The 21,939-nt window shown below is 50.6% G+C and overlaps 1 protein-coding gene across 9 annotated transcripts in view; it reads right to left on the bottom strand.

Moving 5' to 3' along the window:
* TRIM9 (tripartite motif containing 9) overlaps positions 1–21,939 on the bottom strand; it is a 123,981-nt gene that overhangs the window by 44,882 nt on the left and 57,160 nt on the right. For all 9 annotated transcript variants that reach the window (XM_037901334.2, XM_037901330.2, XM_037901329.2 and 6 more), the window contains exons 2-3: positions 11,555–11,650; positions 8,204–8,326 (exon numbers count right to left, since the gene is read on the bottom strand). In XM_037901334.2, coding sequence (XP_037757262.1) covers positions 8,204–8,326; positions 11,555–11,650 — 219 coding nt within the window. The remainder of the gene's footprint in view (positions 1–8,203; positions 8,327–11,554; positions 11,651–21,939) is intronic.

Below are 21,939 nucleotides of genomic sequence, written 5' to 3'. Positions count from 1 at the left end.
CTGAACATCGTCCCACATACTGAGTTGAGGAAATTCCCATATCCCACCCTTCCAGAGGGAAGAACATAGCATCAATGGCAAAGGTTGGTCCTACAGAAAAGGGGGAGGTGGGTCTGACAGTCAGCCTTACCTACTAGCCAGAACAGAGCTGCACCAAAATCTTGTGTCAAATCAAAAAGGGGTACGACACACGAGCAAAGACAATACACTGCCCCCCTCTGTCTGCTGTTGGTAGTAACAGGGCCTGTGTCCTAGAGTGGAGAAGCTGAGCTCAGACATCACTGACTTATTATTATGGCCTGATGATGCTCCCAAGAGAGGCCGTTCCATAGTGCACAGCGATGACGGTAGTTTCACTTAACCAACGAGATTATTTTCAAAATCCAATAGCCCAACTGGAACTTTTCACGAGAAACCCTATAAATCGAAAGCAATGGGCCCATAGGGCATCACAAGGCATTTTAATAGCCAGCCAGACTGAAAGCTAAGGCCGGTTAAATTATTGACATTTGCCTTGTCTCTTTCTCTTGTTTAAAGCTGCTGTTCATTTCTGGCTGATATAAAAATCAAATACCTAGTGCCCCCATTAACCATTAGACCAGGGGTCGGCAACCTTCCAGAAGTGGTGTGCCGAGTCTTCATTTAGTCACTCTAATTTAAGGTTTCGCGTGCCAGTCATACATTTTAACGTTTTTAGAAGGTCTCTTTCTGTAAGTCTATAATATATAACTAAACTATGGTTGTATGCAAAGTAAATAAGGTTTTTAAAATGTTTAAGAAGCTTCATTTAAAATTAAATTAAAATGCAGAGCCCCCCGGACCGGTGGCCAGGACCTGGGCAGTGTGAGTGCCACTGAAAATCAGCTCGCATGCCGCCTTTGGCATGCTTGCCATAGGTTGCCTACCCCTGCATTAGAACAAATAAGCAAGAGGTGGGGTAAATTCTCTATCACCTGGAGTCTTTGAACCAGCCTGGGATGTCTCTTTCTACAAGATGTGCTCTAGGTCCCCCACAAGTTGGGCCACATGTGTAGGGTGAAGTTTCTGGCCTGTATCATGAAGGAAGTCAAAACAGATCACCATAATGGTCCCTTCTGGTCTTAAAATCTACAACTGAAACTAAAGAGGGGTTGTTTTCTCAAATGCAGACAGAGAAAAGGGTTATTAGTCAGGGGAGGAGGGGTGCAATGCACCTTTCATGGTACAGAACTAATGGGAGCAGTGGTTAAAATGCAGGTGGAAAGAACAACTGGAAAGATTCTGACATTCAGGCCTAACTTACAATGCCTATGTGTAATTTGTACGAAGTATTTCCAGTCGGACATGTTTCAGTGGAGATCAGAGGGGGTTTGTAACTGGAATTGCAGTGGCATTAATGGTCATCATGATGCCGGAGGTACCATATGCAGGAAACTTGAATGATCTCATTTGAGATGAGATGAGATTGAGATGACCTCTCGAGGTCCCTTCTAATCCTATGATTCTACGATTTCCATCTAAGGATTTGTAAGGTGCAGTTCCGAGCCCAGATTCCAGTGCAAAATACACAAATGGAGAACAAACCAAAAAGCCCCTGAGAAGTTAGTGCTAATAAAACAATTTAGTAAAACCAGCAGAAAGCAAAGTGGTATGAGAAGGCTAGAGGCGTAAAACCTCATTACTAAAGGGACAACTCAGGGTAAAAATAAATGTTGATAGAAAGTCCATTTACATTTGACTTCTTTAACAGGTTCCCAAGCTCATGCATTTTGCAATGTCATCTCTTTCTTCTGCAGTCCTTGCTGCCTCTCCGGATCAATGAGCCAGCTCTCTGTTCTAAGAAGAATGAGTCAGATGGCTTCTGAGTCAGGAGCCCCCAGGTTCAACTGCCTCTTACTATCGATCCCAGTCCTTACTCTAGAGTCTCTGCAGGATGGTCTCTTGCACATGGCGTTAGTGCCATCTCTCCATGTGCAGGCAGAATGCCAAAATATTGTGTCCAATACTTGAAAACTTTTACAATCAATCCTCCCTCAGGCAGCAGAAAAATGAACGGTCCAGCCTTTAACCTCTCTTCATAGCTTTTCCCTCTGCCTTGTCCACTCTCCAGTACCGAGTCACCTCCACAAGGTGCTCAGATACCTCCCATGGGCACGAGCAAGATATAAAAGACTGAGAGACAATGTGGGGACTGGAGAGTTTTTGTAAAAGAAAGCACAGGAAGGTCTCATGTCAGCTGCTCAAAGGGTAACACACTGAGGCCTGGTCTACGTCAACCTAATTATGTCAGTATCCACACTACAGCCTTGCTCCCACCAGTGTAAGTGCCCTGCTACACCGACATCATAACTCCACCTCCACGAGAGGCGTGGGGCTTCTGTCGGTGTAGTCAGGGCGACGCAGTGCCCGTGCAGACACTGCGGGTTATTACACTGGCGGTTGGCTGGCATTCTTGTCACTTTCACGGCTCCCTGCTGGCGCTGTGACATTGACAAGAAAGCCACTCACAGCTGGGGCTGTCACACTGGAGTGGGAGGTGGGCTCCAGCTAGAGCCCTCTGCCCTGCAGGGCTCTGCTGGGCTGCCACCTGGGCTCCCCACTCCTCGCTGGGTGCCCTGCTGCCCCTCCCGGGTCCCGGCTCCCCACTCCCCCTTCCAAGCTGGGCTGCTGCCTGGGCTCCGAGCTCCCTGTTCCCCGCTGGGAGCCCGGCTGCACCTAAACTCTGAGCTCCCTGCTGGGAGTAGGGAGCCGAGAGCCTGGTGGGCAGCCAGGCTCCTGGCGGGGAGCAGCGTGGAGCTGAGAGTTCAGGCTCTCAGCCCCCCACGTCGGTGGAAGTGCTGCTGGTGAGGACGTGCACCCCCGACAGAAAGGGCAGCGTGGACATGAATCACCACAGTAATTACTATAAGTCGGTCATCGGCTGTAAGTTGATCCAACATAGGTCGACTTAAGTTTGTAGTGCAGCCCAGAGTAAAGAGGCTCATTTTAATCGTGTGAGGCTCTTAGTGGTAACTTCAAGCAGAAAAAATACTCCACGAATTCCCCCCCTCACCCCAACTCCCAAAACTCTAACATTTCAGCTTGGATTTTCAAAGAACCTAAAGGAATTAGGTGCCTCATGGGAGTTAGGTAGCTAATTGCCTTAAACTTTTTTTTGGAAAAATCTCAGCTCTAATTTCTGAAGCCAGCTCCCCTGGATCCAGAAGCATTACGTGAGTACAGGACATGAACGTATTAGCCTTTCACCTCTGGAGATCTAAGGTCATACACTGGCTAAGGTCAGGAGTGGTACAAATTTTGTGACCACAGCATAGCCCTTAACACACATCTGTCCACGTAATCAGTCTCTCCAGGGAATCTGACAATTGGGGTTCAGAAGTGAGGACTCCAGCAGATAGGTTAGTGTAGTTACAGGTTAAAATGCATTGAGGGCAAAAGTCATCCATCCATCCAAAGGTCGGAATGGTCCACGTAAGCCTTATTATCTAGAGCGTGAGGTAGGGTTATGCTTTGGGTTGCCCCTACACGAATTTCACCCTTGGAGAACTGTGCAGAGAAGCCTGTATGTCACTCGCCCAAACTACTGGGCTTTGGACCATATTGGTCTCTTGCTTTCGGACAGCATCACATTCTGCAGCATCTCGAATTCAGAAATAAAACCAAAAGTGAGCACTAGAAAAAATACAGCTTGGGGGGGTTATTACAGCTAAGGATGAAGGGGGATTCTTGGGTGGTGATTTAAAATGATGCCCACCACTGCTTCTCACAAGGACAGCACTGTTTGTTTCTAAAAACTAAGCCTTTAACATGGAGCACGAATACGGAGGGGTTTGCTCTGGAAGTTCTGATCTCCACATGCATTTTGCAATATCAGGAAAAAGGAGGGGAGCGGGGGGAAGAAGAGTGAAAAATTGTCCCATTTTAGGTAATTTTCTTACAAATATTTCCACCCAGGGGACAAATGTGAGTCGGCTCTTTGGGCAAACGTGGCGATGTGCCGCTTTGTCAGTGAAATTGTGTGTCAGATAAATGAGGTCAGCTCGGAAGCCCTGTTAACACACATTCCGGAATGCTGCATGGGAACAGAAATTCTGGCTACGTGGACAAATCTGCGGCATCGATCCAGCATACAGAGCAAAGCTCTGCTCTCTCGCCTCTTCCTCGCTTACAAACAGAGCCACGGCACCACTGCAAGCAGGTGGGTCTAGCAGAAAGATCCTTTCAAGAGCTGCTGCTGCGTGGCAGTGCAAACTGAGTGCCCGGTGCAGAATGCAAGTGCGACCGGTCTGACTGAGCAATGTCTCATGCCCGCTTAGTGCCGGTATAAATGACTGCAGGGGAAGGAGGAATCACGTCCTAAGCGGCACTGCCGAATACTGGATAGCTTCCCTCTTGACAGATTCCCGTAACATTTCCGCCCTCTGTACAGCAATTCCAATGCTCCACCGTCTCAGTGCAAATGCTATTGGCTTTGTTACATTTCACAGTCCATGCCAATCACAATGCTCCCTCAGGTTCAGTGGCAGCTGCGGTCCCGTCCCCTTTGGAATGACAGCTGCTCTGTAGTTTCAAGCGCAACCCTGCTTACGTTTTGCATCCCCTTCCCATGGCGGCGGAGTTCCCGTTTGACCCTGACAGCAGTGTCAGCCCAACCGCTATTCCTGTGCCGGCACAGCGATAGCAGAAGGCAGGCTTCGGGTCCTTTGGGTTAGGGTTAGGGTTAGGGTTAGGGTTAAGTGCTGCTCTCTGTGGCTGGACAGCGGGTGTTGCTGTCCACTCAGGCCCCCGGAACGGTGACCCACTTTCTGTCTTTCCCAAGGCAGCAGCGGCCGATCCCTCAATCGGTCACTGCTAAAAATGTGTGTCCTATTTCCAGTCTGAATTTGTCTAGCTTCAACTTCCAGCCATTTGCTCATGTTCAAATTTTCTCTGCTAGATTGAAGAGCCCATTCTTAAATATTTGTTCCCCATGCAGGTACTTGCAGACTGTGATCAAGTCACCCCTTAACCTTCTCTTTCTTACGGTACGTAGATTGAGATTCTTGAGTCTATCACTAGGAGGGATGCTTTCTAATCCTTTATTCCTTCTCGTGTGGCTCTTCTCTGAACCCTCTCCAGTTTATCAACATCCTTCTTGAATTGTGGGCACCAGAACTGGACACACTATTCTAGCAGTGGTCGCATCAGTGCCAAATACAGAGCCCAATGACAATTCCTCAGCCCAAAGGGGCAGCCCACTGGAGCAGGGGCATTTATGTGCGTGGGCTAGGGGAGTGGCAGGGGCGTGGCTGGCGGGTCTGTGAACTGCATAGCCCCATTGCCCAACACGCAGCTCTTGGGCTGATGGTAGCAGCCATGGCACAACTGAAGAGGTGCCCCATGCATGCCCCATCTCTGGCCTCCAGGGGAAGGATGCTACCAGACCGCCATGCAGTGTTTATTTATCCAGGCTTTATGCAAAGGGTGAGCATACCAACTTAACAATGCAAAAGCCCCATGACACGTGTATACACACGCGTTGCATAGGACTCTGTCGCACAATTAAGACAAAACCATATTATGTAACACTCCCCGATAATCTTCAAAGTACCAGTTCTGCTACTTTTATTACTTATTCCCTAGCATGTGAACTAAAGGGAACAGTCTAGTCGTTTAGTCTATAAATGTGACCTACATTGAAACTGTTACTGATCCGCGGGGGATGGCCGCTGGATTAGAAAGACCAATTGCTTTGGAGAGTCTACCCCACAGCAGTAAGAAATTAAAACCAGCTTTCAATTGTCACTGCTACTGGGGGACCCGGAATATGGCATGAGCCCTTCTTGCTGGCTCTTTGAACCCAGTCGCATTGGGCAACCTTCCCTCTTCCCAGGAGCCTTTGCTGCAGCTGCATTCACAGACCAGCCCTGGCCAACATTTTCGCATGTGGCTGCCCGCAGTAAGGCCCCTAAATAGAAGTGGCCGGTGGGAAGTTGCTGGGAGTTGTGGGGACGCAGCACGTCAGAAAGGGAGAGTGCTTTTAGATGGGTGCCTAAGTAGGAATGTAAGTGCCTGGCTTTAGGGAGCCACGTCTGAAAATTCAGGCTGTGTTTAGAGTTTAAAAGAGTCCCATTTGTGGCTGGGTATTTTTCTCTGTGATGGAGCACCAGCACTGGGTTCGGGGCTCTAAAACACTGGCAGGAAAACAGTTTCCTCACCCCGCAGAATTTATTGCCCACCAGCCCTGTCCCACTCTTGCTGACGTAGCCGGGCCAAGCTAGACAGCTGGCTGGCTTTGATCAGACTCATCAGGTTACCCTGTAAGGAATGCCCAGCTACACAGCAGAGCGGCTTTGTTTTTAAACTCTGACTTCTGTCAGCGCTGCAGGGCAAAGCAGAGGCCCTGACTTTGGAGGTGGGAATTCAATTGGTGGCCAAACAAGGACAAGAAAGAAAGGTGTCAGGGACAAGGCTGTTATGCCTTCATGAACGAGAGGGGAGGTGATCTGTGCACTTGTGAAATGGGGAGGTGGGGCACTGGTCCACACGGCAGCTTCCTTGCTAAGATGTGACTCATGCAATGAAAACGTTTGAGAAGCCCTAAGCTAGAGCATCCGGTTTCTTCATTGTGAGGGTGAACGTGAGATTAACGACAATGCCTTTCAGGCTCCCTCAGCTCTCAGGGTGGGAAAACCTGGCTAGGTCCATCCTGGGAAAGGTCTACAAAATGAGTCAAAGCCATTCAGATGGCCCAACGCCGCGCTATGTGCCAAACGTATGAGGAGAGAGAGAGGAGACGTGAAAACTCCGCAAGCAGGTTTCAGCCAAATAACTGAAACACGCTCAGATAACAGCCCCGAAAGCTCAGCGTGAGACGGTTGTGTCTTCTCAATACCTCAGGCTCTGGGTGACCCACTTCAGTGGGATTGCCCTGGGCCTGCGTGGCTGGCTTGCTGATGTACAGTTACACCAGCCAATGGATACCATGCTAGCACCAACCTGTCAACTCACGCCCACCTGACAGTCTCTGTTTAGCCCAAGCCCCAGAGTCCCCTTGGCAGCCACAAGCCAGCTGAAGAGAGCAGGCCCTGTTCCTCAGGGAACCGCAGAGTGACGAACTGAAGGGTAACGCTGCCTTCCCTTCTCCTTCATGTCCCACTTTCAGCTTCACTTCTTGCACCTCCTCTCCTGGGCTATCTGTCTGGGGGTTTCCTGTGGCACCCCTCGAGTACCCGACTGTCATGTCTGACCTGATCCCCCAACATAAAGGTGCGTGCCATGCAGAGCAAACACAATCACTGTCCTCTTCCTGTTGCATTCCTGTACTGCCCCCTTTGCACCCGGCTAATTTAGGGCCTGATCTTACAAGATGCTGGGGGCCCTCACCTTAGGGTGACCATATTTCCTAAAGTAAAAACGGGATGGCTGGGGCTTGCCTGAGCTCAAGGAACCCCCGCTCCCCACCACCCGGGGCTGGCTCCCCCCCGACCCGAGCTCCATATCCCATGACACCCATGGCTGGGGCTGGCCCCCAAACCCCCTGTTGCCCGTGGCTGGGGATGACCTCCCCAAGCTCCGCGCTGCCTGTGGCTGGGGCTGACCCCCGCACTGAGCTCCGCACTGCCCAGGGCTGGGGCTCACTCCCCCCCGACCCGAGCTCCATACCCCATGACACCCATGGCTGGGATTGAGCACCCGAGCCCTATGCCTCCCGTTGCTGGGGCTGCCCCCGAGACCCACTGCCTGGCACCTCGTGTCGCCATACCCCCAACGTTCCTCTGCCCCGTCCCTTGGGGGGCACACCGACCTTTTTGGTAAACTGGGCGTTTGTTTGTTTGCTCTTCCCAAATAATCAGGGCAAAAGCGGGACAAATGCCCATTTTTGTAAAAAGAAGTCAGGACGGCCGGGACAGCGCTTACAAACGGGACTGTCCCGGCCAGAACGGGACATACGGTCACCCTACCTCCCTCATCTCCCACTGAAGTCAACAGAGCTGAGGGCTGTTGTCGTAACTGCGGCCGAGCAGGGCCTACTTTAACGGTAAGCCTACCTTCTGAACAGGGGGTGAAGGTTCGTGAATTGTCACAACGATCTGCGACAGAACACGGGTTAAGAAAAGATGTGAGGACGACTGAATCACTTCAGTCAGAAAGGCTCTGCAGATTTCACTCAAGGGCTGGGTTAAAATTATGACCGGTAACCAAGAGGCGCAGAGGCTCAGAAATCAGAAAGCCTTGAACTGACCTTCAGCTTATGCTCGTGCTCCTTGTTGACTCGGGACAGCAGCTGGGCTTTCCTCCTGTTGAGCGCGTCAATGAGGGCATCACACTGTGCCACCAGGCAAGCTTCGAACTCCACGCTGTTCTCCTGTGTTAACAAAGCACAGCTCACAGCCCCGGGGATTTCCCTGCGCCTGCTGCAGCCCCTCCAGCAGGGAGGAGGGCTCGTCTGGACGGGTCCCCCCCACATGTTAACTGCTCTGACTCTGGAAGCTCCCACTGGCCCCTTGCCCCTCTAGACATGTCCCTTCAGCCTCTCGCTGGCCAGTCAACTGGGATCGGAAATAGCTCTCGGGAGGTGGGTTGGAGCGGAATCCACATCTGGGTAAGGGTGGGAGGTTTTCCAGCAGCGGACTGGCTGGTCAGGGAGGGCGTGTGGGGTGGGGTGAGGGGAGGGAACTGGGAGTGGGGGGGAGCCTGAAGGGGCTGTGCAAGGTTGTCTTGGGGAGGGATAACAGGAGGCTGGAATGCGTTTGGGAGCTTAGATTAGATGCTGTGAGCAAATATAGAAGGAACTGGAATAGCAGAAACCAGGTGGAGTTTACTGAGGGTGAATATATTTGTCCCAGTGTTTTAAGGGTTAAACAAGTTAGTTCTTCCTGCCTTCATCTAGTGAAAGAGTTACTTTGTGCGACATACTAACCCTTAACTGCAGGAACCCTGGGTAACAGCTCCGGACCCCTGTGATCGCTCTATATCTAGCGGTGTTTATTCAGATCCCAATCCTGCAAGGCCCGACTCAGGGATGTAATTTTACTCACGTAATCAGGCCCATCGAAGGTAATGGGACTAGTGGCATGAATGAGAAATACTTAGGGAGTAAGGGTGGCAGGAGCAAGGAGATAATGCGGGATTGTGAAGGCATGAATAGCCACCTGTGAACTTCTCTGAGCCCCCTAAGAGCTCGAGGGCAGGCTACATGGAAGGAAAGTTCCTTTAAGTAATTAACCATACACATCTATGCAGTGCTGTAAATGGCTTTATTGCCTTAGGGCTAATGTGTCTCATCCCCAAAAGATTTCAGTTTTCATCTGTACGTTATCAACGTTATGCTCATTTGGGCCTTTAATAATTCCTGAATTCTGAAGAATTCCCTGAGCTGTCGGAATTTATATTCGTTTGGGGGTGTTCGTTGGGATGGGGAAATCCTGATGTTTTGAGGCTATTACATTCATTTGGTCATTTCACGGGGTTGTGAGCCTTGATTCCGGGGGTTATCAAACCAAACAGTCACTGCACACAACACTGAGCGGTACCTCTGTACCCGGCGAAGGCACAATCTCGTCCCTACGTCCAGCAGAGCTCTCTCAAAAGGCTGCGTAAAATGGGGCCAAGTTGTTAGCAATTGGCCCAGCCTATAACACGAAATCTTGTCAATAACACATTGGTTTTAATCAATCACAAGTATCAGTGCAGTGCTATGGTGACGGTTTTGGGTCATCAGGTCAGAGGTTCCAGTTTACCTTTTGCAGGGTCTGATTCTGCAGCCCTTACTCAGGTGAGACATCTCACTAAATTCAACGGGCTAGGTTACCATTATCGTTATTTATTATGTATATTGCCATAGCACCCAGGAGCCCCAGTCCTGGACCAGGACTACATTGCGCTAGGTGCTGTACAAACATAGAACAAAAAGATGGCCCCTGCCCCAGAGCGTAGCCCTGTAATCTTCACTGGGAGTGCTCATGTGCTTAGAGTTGAGGACACGTTGTTTAAGTGCTTCGCTTAGCTGGGGCCTCCCTGAATCGAACATGGCTACTCGTGTGAGCAAGTGAAGCCAGTGGGACAACGCGTGTGAGGAAGTGCTCACCAGGAAGGGCGAGGGCTGCACTATCTCACCCAGTGGGCCTACTTGCATGAGGAAGAACTACAGGCCGGCTAGACTTTGCCACTTACACTGAATATTACCTTACTCTGAGTAGCCCCACTGGGTGAGATGTGGCTGCTCACAGAGTGAGCTACACCTCTCAGTGTGATTACGTGTGGCTGAATCAGGCCCTGAATGAGCAAGTGCTGGAGATCAGGATCATAATGGGGAGGACACAGCTAATTCAGTAACTGCCTGCATGAAATAAGTTCCTGGACATCCAGGCTTTGGAACTATCAAGTGCTTCCATCCACACTGCTCCCCCGGAGATAGGTTCACATCAGCCACGTACAAACGGGGGCAGGAAATCCTGCTGGAAATGGCATCTGAACTAAACCCACCACGCTGGGAGGAAGAAGCTAGGCACAGGGGAAGGCTGCACTTTGGCTGGGAGGGGGCGGGGAAGTGGGTATTTGAATTTGGCAGCAGCAGAGACCGATTGAGGGATCAGCCGCTGCTGCCTTGGGAAAGACAGAAAGTGGGTCACCGTTCCGGGGGCCTGAGTGGACAGCAACACGCGCTGTCCAGCCACAGAGAGCAGCACTTGACACAGTCAGATTTTAAGCCACTTCTGTCTGAAGGTTTGTTAAACATTAACCTTGAAAGCATGTTTTACTGCGGTGCCATGCTCATTCCACTCATGTGGAAGGCTTCGGTTAGGAATCCACATTCATGCCATCCCCAGATCTCCAGGGACAGGGCAGCTGGCATTTAGCCTCCACTGAAAAACCATATGCAGCTCTGTCTCCAGCTGGGGATCAGAAAGGGCCAGACTGTGGCCTGCATCCTGCTCCTGATACCCCTCTCCCACCGAATCACACTCTGCTGTATGGAAGATCCTGTTGATTTCAGTGCAGTAAGGTACTGCTCAGTGAGGGGTCAGAATCTGGCCCCAAACGGCCTGATTTTACACACACAAAACAGCGTGACTCCAGTATTCCCAAAGAATAGCTAAAGAATTGAAGCAAAAGAAACTTCAAACAAATTCCCTTAAAAATCGGACCAACATGTTTACGCTCCCACATGTTGTGGGCGGGGCTAGGAAGACGAGCCTTTTACATTGCTTCTCCTACAACTGGCTCACTGACAGCCCTGCTGATTGCAAGTTAGAAGCAGAACTGGTATCTGCTGCTAGAGATGCACATTCCTTGGTCAAAGCCAGGACAGGCTGAGAGTCAGTGTTGCTCTGCGGGCAAGGAGGTGGAAGACTGGCTGCAGATACACAAGGAGGCATTAGTGACAATCCCAGAGAGAAGGGGAGTGAGTGGAACTAGCCCAGCAGTGCAGGAGTCTGGAGGAGAGATGCAAAGGGGTCCCTTGGTGTGGGGCCAGCAGTGTACGCGGTAGGGAGGTCACCAGGCAAAGACAAGACACGGAGGTGATGCATGAAGTCACAAATGGCGTATTAACCTGTTGGGGGTTTGTTTCTCTAGCGGGTTGGTATGGTACCTGGATTTGCTGAACCATGTTTCGTAGCTGCACCAGGAACTCTTTGGCTTCCTTGGCTCTGTCTGACAATCCATTCAGTGCCTGGGAGAGCTGGCTCTGCATGCAGAAAGAAATACAAAGCAGGTTAGCAATAAACAGGGCACACAGGAGCAGGCAGTCAAGGGATGGCATTAATTCACACCAAGGAACATGTATTCTGGCCTCAGACCTTAAGTGGAAGAGGCATTGTCTAGTGATTGCCCTGGAGTTCAGGGTCCAAACCCAGACCCTCTTCAGCTGTGTGACCTTGGGCAAATCACTGGAGTTAACCCTGCACTTCAGTTTCCCCAAATGTAAACAGTGAGAGGAAGGATGGTCCAGTGGTTAGGATACTACCATGGGACCTGGGAGCCTTGGATTCAGCTCCCCTCAAGACTTTCCTGTGTGACCTTGGCCCAGTACCTTAGGGCTTGTCTACACAAATATTTAGTTTGCGGCAAACTAGGATGTGAATCTAATCCGCACTAGCCTTTCACTGCAGGGCAGCTCAAAGATGAATGGATGGATTTGACGAGCCTTTAGTTGAATAATAAATAGACACAAAGGCTGAAAGTTTCAAACTCAGGATCCTAAAGCTAGGCAACTAAATCCACATGCAGGCACCTATGCAAGTGGCCTGAGTTTTAGGAGATGAGCACTATCAGTCCCATTGTGCTCGGCACCTTTATCTAAATACTTATGGTAGTTTATCAGCCTGGTACACAAAATGGAACAAATTAGTGGCACTCCTGGCTCAAAAGGTGACTTTTTGGATGTCAAAGTGAATCTCTTTTAAACTACCTTACAGTGGTTTCTATGTCCCCATGGCAGATAATGACACCTAACTGCATTGTTATTTTGATTTTCCTAGATTTATAGAGCCCCCTTTGCCGCAGTACCCGAGCACCCTCAATTGGAGCTATTAAAATAACTTTCGACTGAACGGGTTTCCATAAGAAAATGCTATTTTCCCAAAATTGAAATGTTTTTGCAGGAATGTGGCGATTTTGATGAAATTTTTGATGAAAACATTTAGAAATTATTTGAAATTGAAATGGACTTTTATTTCATGTTGACTACTAAATATAGTATAGTATAGTAACAATTCACTTCACTTCTCGACTCCTTTTCCTATTTACACAGGGTTGGAGGTGCCAACGATTTTTCGTCACTCCTTATGGTCCATGGCATGAGTCTGTAGGTCTTGAAGTTCCAGTCCTTTTCTCTTCAAATTTGTCTAGCCAGAGTCTTCCCATCGTATCCTCAGTCTTCCACGTCCTTTCTTGCTGTCCTCTTCTTCCCACGCTTTCTTTCTCCTACCATTTTTATCACACGTCCCACCCACCTCAAATGTGCACTCTCCAGCCTATCTACCATTAAGAGTCCCAAGTTCATCTTCCCCCTAATTTCTTCTACACACACTGTGACTATCCCTCCACTTGCCGGCCATTAATTAATTAAATTATATTATATTTATTAATGTTTCAACTTTATCTAAACTAAACCTTTCAATAAGGTTGTTTCAATGTTTCTGAATAAGTTATTTTTGGAACTTCGGTCCTGTGAGAAATTTTGAAATTGGAACTTTTCATCCTGAGTCAGGGGGAAAACATATTTCAAAAGGTTGGAATTTCCCACAAGCTGGAAATTCCATTCTGCAACCAGCTCCACCCAGAATCTTTATATATTTACCCTCATAACTCCCCTGACAGGCAGGGTAGTGCTATTACGTCCATTTGACAGAGGGACACCAAAGCACAGAGAGGCTAAGTGACTTGCCCACGGTCATACAGAAAATCTGTGGCGCAGCAAGGAATTGAACACAGCTCTCTTGGGTCCCAGGTTAGCACCTGTCCCTTTCAACACTAACAGTGCAGCAACCTCCCACCTGGTGTACTCCAGCAGGACCTGATAGAGCTGAGTAGCAAAACACAATACTGTTGCTACTACTAAATATCTGGCAGTTTTCATTTTCATAGGGCTTTCCAAACATTAACTAAGGGATCCTCCCAACTCCCCCGTGATTTTGATAAGTGTTATCTCCAGATCTAGGCAACTAATCAACAGCCAACAACCTACTCAAAGGATTTAGCCTCTTTTGTCGGTTGCAAATTGTCAACAAACACACTGCAATTTTTTGTTTGAAACACACACTGGTTGAACAATTCCTGCAAACAGTGCTTGAGAGCAGGTTCTTGCAAGTTGCACGTTATTTAAATTAGAAGGATTCTCACTGGATGCAGAGATGACATGCTATGTTTCCGTTCACGGACTGGATGGGCACAGCTCGTTGAATCAGGTCTCCAGTGCGAATGCCCATGAATACAAATGCAACATTCGCTTTCTGGAATACGCCATCACGTTGGCTACAACGCTGCTGTTTCTATGAACATCCCTGCAGGCGAAGGTATTTGCTAGAATATTTGTGGAAAGTGATTGCCAGAGGGACACAAACACAGCCAATGAAAATTCATTTTGACAATCTCAACCATTGTCTTATCAACCCATTTCTGATCACTTCCATCCGACCCCCGGGATAATGAGGCAGAGCAGCCTGGACGGGGATCAGTGTCTGAGCTGGAATTAGAAGTCAGTCCCGGGTTCAGACAGCTACACCAGGACTCATGCTCAATGCACACAACCCCATCCACGGCACCATTCTCCTAAGTGCACTTTGGGTGCCCCTCTGGAGACACCACATTGACTCTGGTAGCTGCGGGGTGCTCCTCACCCCTGAAAATCAGGCCGTACGTGTCGCAAGACAGGCACTCAAAATCAGCAGCCCCTTTCAGGCCTGGGATAGGTAGTTGAACCCCAGATTTCAGCACTCCTTTCCCCCCCCCCCACCCATAGTTCCGGGGGTCCCGTTTTAAGGCTTTTGCTGTGGGCTTGTCTCCAAAAGTTTTGCAGAACGTAATTGGCAGAAAAACGATTTCAGGGGTAAAACATATTTCTCCTTCACGTTACGGAAGTGCCTAGAAGCCCCAGCATGCAGGGTGCTGTACTAGGGTGGGCAACTTTCTCATTTGTGAAAATTGGACACTGAATGCCAGAACATCCTCCATCTCCTGCTCCACCTCTTTCCCTTCAGGTCCTGCCCCCGCCGCTCCTCTTCCCCCCGCCCCCCCCCGTCGCTCGCTGCTTTCTCCACCGCCCTCCCCCTGCCAGCTGAGGGTGGTGGAGGGGTGACTGGAGCAGGATGCTGGAGAGAGGCTGGGCTCTGGGAGTGGGGGGTGAGGGGGGCGGGGGGGGGGGGGAGAGAGAGCCGCGCTCTGGGGGTGAGGATGGGTGACACAGGCAAGGCGGGGGAGCTGCGTTCCAGGGGTGGGTGGGGGAGTGGGGCAGGATGGGGGAGGGGCAGCCCTGCTCGGGGCAGGATGGGGGAGCCGCTGGCACCTCTCTCTGCCAGAGCCTTCCTGAGTGCTCCACCAGGCTCCAGCAGCAGCTGCTGCTCTTCCCGCCCTCCAGTGGTGGAGGCTGGTTACTGCAGGTAACGAGACTTCTCATGTCCAGTCAGCAGTGCTGACCAGACATTACCAGATTCCCTTTTTGACCGGATTTTCAGGCAACCCTATGCTGTCCATGCATACGTGTACAGTCCCAATCTCCAGCTCCAAGAGTTTACAGTCTGAACAGACAAGGGGAGACATGGTGGAGGGACTTGCCCAGGGTCTCCCTGCAAGCCAGCGGCAGAGCTGGGAACAGAGCCTAGGTCTCTAGAATCCAAGTTCCAAGCTGCAGCTATTGTCCCACCTTATTAACATGAAAGCCCCCCCACACACACACTCTAGAAGTCCCAACCGTCTGACAAGTGGAGCTGTTTTAAAGGGGTCGGCGGTGACAATGACTGCACAGCAGGTGTGCGATGCGACTGCTCCTTCCTTCCTTTTAGCCTTCATTATTGTCAGCGTGGCTGGAGGTCTGAGGCTTGATTACTGGCAAGGCTGGCTCTCAGCAAAATGGAGCTCCAGCTGCAAAACTGCTCACTCCCGTGACTACACCCTTGCAGTCAATCGCTCCTATATTATGCAAACAGGGAGCTGACATGATGATGCACAGCAATGCTGAATGTTGCTCAATGGCAGCAAATGAGGAAGGGATACCAGGGAATTACAGGCAACTGGACAGCAGCAGAGCAGAGGGAACTGTAGGTATAGGAAATCCATCGGCCGGAGCTTTTTTCCCTGTCTCAGGCCCCAAGAGCTGTCTCTGTTTATCTAATTCAGTGATTCCAAAGAGATCGGCAGAGCCGGGGCTGGAGGTGGGAAACAGGGCAGGGGGCCGTCTTTTATTTGTGGAGATTGAGCTGGAAGGCAGTAAAAACCCTGGGAACCACATTTTGTCTCTCACACAAAAAAAGAGCTGTACAAATCGGTCCCAGTAGTTCCGTTTCCATTTGCTCCTAGCTAGCAGCTTCTCCCCTGCACAGAAAGGTAGCCCAGTGATTATTGCTTGTTGCTTTAGTTTTGCAACACACTTAATTCTTGCCTTTGAACCGTAATGGAGATTTTCTGCATCTGGGCTCCACGTCACACCCCCCCTCCCCGGTAAAACCATGAGCAGACTGCTGGAGCCAGGGAGATGGAATGCCTTTCTCTCCACCATAGTGCATTAGCCTGTGTTCTCCACATATGTTATGTATAAGAGGGCAGAGGTACAATTCAAACAGCTGTCTCTTTAATTTCTGGACAGGAATGAGTGTCGTTTCTTTGCTGTTTACTTTGCAATTCACTTCAAGTAATTTGCTGGCCGTTTTTAGGCTCGTGTTCTTTTTTTTGTGGCAGTCCCTTGAGATGCAAAGTCAAATGCTGCAGCTACTGAGTCAGTGACATGCACTGAGCTCAATTTGTCCTCTGCATGCCGCGTGTTCTGTGCGCCGCCAGTTTCAGCCTCCTGTGCTTTTTGCACAATGCTCTTGCAGGCTTCTCTCCATTGGTCCTGATTTCAAGACACTATTTTTCCACCTTGGCGTCTTACTCCAAATCTCTGCTCACCACGGGCATGCAAGGAAACAGGATGAAGAACTACTGACTGACAGCGCAGGAAGGGACAGGAGATCATAGCGTGCAGTGCCTGGCAACATTGTGCAAGGCTAAAATTAAAAAAAAAAAAGAAATTTGTATCAAAGAGATTAGACTGTAAACGAGTGGCAACAGTTTAATGGTCCAGAAAATCACCTTAGTGCTGCTTTCACAGGAAGCTTTAATACAACCTCCATGATTTCTGCATTTCCTGTGTAATTTATTGTGGCAGAGTCATTAGGACAGGGAGCTAATTGGTAAAGGTGTCTCTAATAAAAACAGCTTCGCTCAGTCAGCCCCGCACCCCTTCCCCACCTGCATCACCGTGGGATAAAGGGATGCTGCTGAGACCCTTTTCCCAGAGAGCAGCAGGGCCTGATTTGGATCTTCCTTACCCTGGTGTAAATCAGGAGAGCGCAGCGGAGAAACACTGGTGTAAAAGAGGCGTGGGATCAGAACCAGGCCCTACAGAGTTGACCCCTGGCTAGATCAGCGTAACTGGGCACGGTGGTGGGCCAAATTCTTTGCTGGTGCAAACTTGTGCGGCTCCAGTGAAGGCACTGATGCTGCATGTATTTACACCTGGAGAGAATCTGACCCATTCGTTTTTAGTATCTGGGTCTGAGAATTCCATCATCCAATTACTGTGGATAAAAGCAGCCTAGGAAATAAACCGACGGTTCCGTTTGCTTCGCTGTTCACCTGTAATGGTCCAGATCCTTTGCCACTGCAGTGACTTTCACCCAGCCACAAAGCCTTGTCTTCAGCACCATGGTCTTGCTTCCACACTTGGTCCTTACATCAGCGCCAAAATGAAACATGCAGCGGCTTCAGGGTGGCAATACAAGACTTGGCTTTCGCCTCCCGTCAGCACATGAACATTATCTCAGTGCCAGGTGGCCCCCTTCCCTGCAGGATTCTGCTCTGCCAGCCCCCATTACTCCCTTAGCTTTCAGAGGTGGGTGAGAGTCATTTCCATAATTAAAGCCAAGCCACTTTAATGAAGTGATCTGCACTGCGGAGGCCAGAGGGCTCTGCATCGCCTGGCAATAGCCCGTCTTCGGTCACTTATTCTTCCCACTGTAGCCCAATGCCAATGCTTGTGTTTGTCTTTACACAGCTAGCCCTACCTGACTGTCAGGAGCAGATGCTAAAGAACCTGCTGACCCACTACTGGGCACCTTCCCCCTACCCAGGCTGCGGTGGCGGGCAAGGACCCAGCCAGTGGAGGGTGCTGTGTCACCCAGTTCAATGCCCTGTCAGTAGAGGGCTCCATAATCCCCAGCGGGTGTGTGCAGGGTGGGAGAGGTTGCAGAGGCAGGAGCCTGGCAGCTTGCTGTAGAGAGAAGCGTGGATCGCAGGCAGCCTGAGAGGTGGGACTGGACGCAGGGCTTGGCAGCACAGGATACAAAGCAGCAGCCCACAAGCAGGAGGCGTGGGGACAACCCTACACAGGATGGCAAAAACGCGGCGGGCCCGGACCCTGCCCTGAGACTCTGTTACCTTTATAGCTCCCTACTGCACTCCCCCAGGGGCGGCTGGGCTGGGGTTTTGATGAAGTCTTGGAGCCTACGGAATTGTGAGAGCCTGGGCAAAGCCTCCTCTGTGATCCCTGTCAATGTGTGAGTGCCAGGGCCCGCAGAGCCCAGTGCCCGGACAACTTGCAGCACTGGCCTCCAAAACCGCTGCACACGGGCACTCTGCCAGCCTCTACAGGGCCCTGGTGCATACCAGCGCTCTGCAGCGGGGTGGCTTACAATACACTCCCAGCTGTGGCCTCGCAATCTGAGCGCGCGCCTTCAGCCCAGCAGGCTTGAAGGATCAGCTGAGTGAGGATGACTGAGAGTACAAAGGTGATACTGAAAACCCCTTTCCAGCAGGGCTGGAGACACGTTCAGCACGAAGACCTCCAGCAGATATCTGTACAACCCACAACAATTAGCTACCAACTATCTGCTTGCTATCCCGGTATACCCAGCTGTGAATGCCCTTTGCACTGCACCCACGAAGACAATGTCTGACTAGGCCACCTGCTATTGCAAAGAAACGTAGCGAGACCATCTAAAAGCTCCAAGTCATCATGTTTGGTCCATTAAGCAACGTTAATTCATGCTAAATGACAATGCAGCACCTGTGGAAATGCATGCGGGGGACTTGCATGAATGCAAAACATACTCATTAAGGTTAGTGCAACAACATGGAATACAATCTGCATTCACAATGACAGGGCACAGAGAAACAATGGCTTACTGGTTTTTTAATGTGCAGCAGTAGCTGTTAATTGGTCTGTTGGGTCTGTAAAGCTTAGCCTGCTAGTACATTTCCTAAGAACCTCTGCCATTGGAAGAGACCCTAACTCTACGACAGGCTTTTGCTTCTGAGGATTTAAACAGTCAGGCGCATTAAACGGACACACAGATTTTACATGAGAAAATAACTCAGCAAGCCACACTTGTGTGGGCGTATTTAGTGCAGGCGAAAGACACCACCAGCGCTGCAGCATCCACAGAACGGGGACAGCATGGGTATGCACTGGGGGAGGGTGTTGTGATGGGGTTTGTACCCCAGACCGGCACAGAATGAGTTTTCTGGTGCCAGACGGCAATTAGCGCTCCTGCTTGCACCTGAAGGATGGGCCAGGCCCAGTTTAGGAGTAGGCCCAGCAGCGAGGAGCAGGGTGACTAACAAAGGTAGGACTTCAGGGCAGTAGAAGAGAGGCAGGAGGCCCTGGGAGAGGGTCAGCCTTGAGGTCCTCGCCTGAGAAGGGAGCTCTGGGAAGCTATAGGGGAGGAGCAAGCTCTTGTAGTGAGCCTGGCCAAAACCAAGGTGGGACGTTTCTCTGAAAGCTCTGGTCTAGGAATTATCTGGGGGAAGGTCTCTGGTCTGCGCTACACAGGTCAGGCCAGATGATCACAATAGTCCTGTGTGGCCTATGACAAGGGCCAGACCCCAGTGAGGTAGCCCCGGAGTTGGGGTTCTGGAGGAAGGAGGCAAGACACACAAAGATCCTTAGGGGAGGCAAACAGCAGCTGGGTGTCTAGGGAGAAAGTCCTGGGAGGTGTTGCTCAGTACAAGAGCCAAGCAGAACTCGGCTGAGCCTGGGAAGGGGTGCAGGATCTGCTGAGAAGTGAGCCCAGGCGGGACTGAGGAAAAGAGCCTAGAGACAGGCCAAGAGAGGAAGCAAGGAGTCTGACGGAACAGGCCTTAGCTGCTCACTACAGGGTCCCGGGACTGGAACCCAGGGTACGGAAGGGCCTGGGTTCCCCGATCAGCCCCCGAGGACCACGGTGGGAAAGGCCTCCGATACAAAGAACCATCGACCCTAGAGTCGGGCCGAAGTCCGGATGTGAGGTTGTTCGAACGTTTGCTGGGACTCTCGCTTGCCCCGGAAGGTGGGACTCTTAGTGACTTGGCCGCAGCGAAGAGTCACGAGAAGAAGCAGACCACCGTAGGGCGGGCGTGGCTGCCGGCCCAGGGCGCCAGAGGAAGACAGCCTGCAATGCCACGCCCAGCCACAAGCGGATGTGCCAACTGGTGAGTCACAGGTCTGTGCGTGTGTGGGGGGAGGATCCCAGAGGAAACAGAACAAGTGACAAAGATTTAGAAGGACCAAGTGAGGGTGGGTAAGGAGGCCGGATAACTGAGGTGGGGAGGCATGAACGAGGCAGACGCCGAAGACGTGGGAGCACTGCTTAGCTCTCAGGCTGGCAGAAAAGACATTTTGACAGTCATTAGATTCACGAGGCAGAGTTAAGGTGAAGTTCGGTCTAACGTCCTGTGTGATGAGCTTGGTTTTCAGCTGATTTCGCTCCACGGCCCAGCTCCTCAGTTGGCGTCAATCGGCATATTTCCACTGGCGCCCGCGGGACTGCTCAGGCACTTAAAGTGAAGCCTGTGCTCAAGTGCTTTGCAGTGCGCTCAGCCCCTCGGAGGCTCCGACATGGGACATAAGTGGTGCATGGGTCACTTGTACGGACTGTTTGCACGGGGTGAGCTCGGAGCATTCTCCGCCGTGGGCGCTGGTCCTTTCGAAGCAGTGGGCTTTCAGTTAGGCTCTGTAACTATGGGCCACTCCTGCCCAGGAACAGGCCGTGAACAGCAGCAGAGGTTGCAATCCAGAGCTAAGGCGAGCAGGTGAATGAGCACAATTAAAATGCAGGAACGCTCTGCTCGTTTTGGTCTTCAAACCAAAGGCGGTGGCTCCTTTTTCCAAGCCAGCCCCTGCTTGTCCTGACACGCTCCCCTCAATGTGCTAGAAGAGGCGTGCATAGCGCGCATTAGCGTTAATGGGAGTTATGCGTTTAAATCCCCATTCCCACAGCACTGAGATGGGAACACAGCCCCGTTCTGTGCCCTTTGTAATAGCTGTGTATCCCTCCTTTTCAGGGAGGGCTTACCAGGGGATTTTTGTCATTCTCGGATTTTCTGCCATCCCAGAGCTGGAATGAATGCACTCCAGTACCAAGACAGCGAAAGCTTGTGTTATAGGGATTGACTGACATGCTGTGACTCCGGGAGAGCGATAGGGCAGGGCTGTGGGTTTCCAGGCAGGACAATGTGTGTTTTCTCCTTATTCAGCAGAAATCCAGATTTCCTCTGGTTCTCCTCCCTCTTCTTCAGTTTCACACTGGGGGAGCCCAGTGGACATGGATGGAGTTACTCCAGATTTAGGCTGGAATAAGTGAGAGGAGAATGAGGTCTATTATTTTTAAATCCATTCAGTCTCACTAGACTTTGAATGATAAAACATGACTGAAGGTCTCATTTCTACGAGGAGTTGTGGTAGCCTGACCGGTAATGTTTCCAGCCGCGGCCAGGGGAAGGGTTGGGAACTCATATAGCTGGCACTGCAGTGACAGGAGCAAGATGGAGCTATTCGGGGTACTCACTGCGCCAGAAATGCCTTCTTTGGTTCCTGAGCTGGGACAACACAAACAGACCTCGCAGTGATCTCAGCTGCTGCTCAAGCTACCCTATCAGCTAGCTACGGGTAAGTGACCAGGAGAGTAGATAGGACAGTAAGAGGATTCCTTTCTAGGAAGAACTCAGAACATAGTATGCGCAAGAACCCGTTGTATAACAACATGAGTCCAGGCCATCACGAACTACTGTGCGAATCTGCATGGAGCCATAGCCCCATGTGGCAGAGAGCCTGGAATACGTCTTGTTCCTTTGGACTTTCCTTTGTTGTTGTAACAGAAATTACCTGGGCAACATGCCAAATATTATAAAAGAAAAATAACTGCTTCTCTGGTCTATAGCAGCCTTTCTTGAGGCCTTGTTCACACACCTGAATTGTGCTGGTTTAACAAATCAGTTTTTAAATCGACTTAAATAAAAGGGCAC

This window comes from Chelonia mydas, chromosome 6 (assembly GCF_015237465.2).
Source record: "Chelonia mydas isolate rCheMyd1 chromosome 6, rCheMyd1.pri.v2, whole genome shotgun sequence".
In the NCBI taxonomy this organism is placed as follows: domain Eukaryota; kingdom Metazoa; phylum Chordata; order Testudines; family Cheloniidae; genus Chelonia; species Chelonia mydas.
Note: the sequence above shows the minus strand (reverse complement) of the source record. Positions and strands in the feature narration are given on the sequence as shown.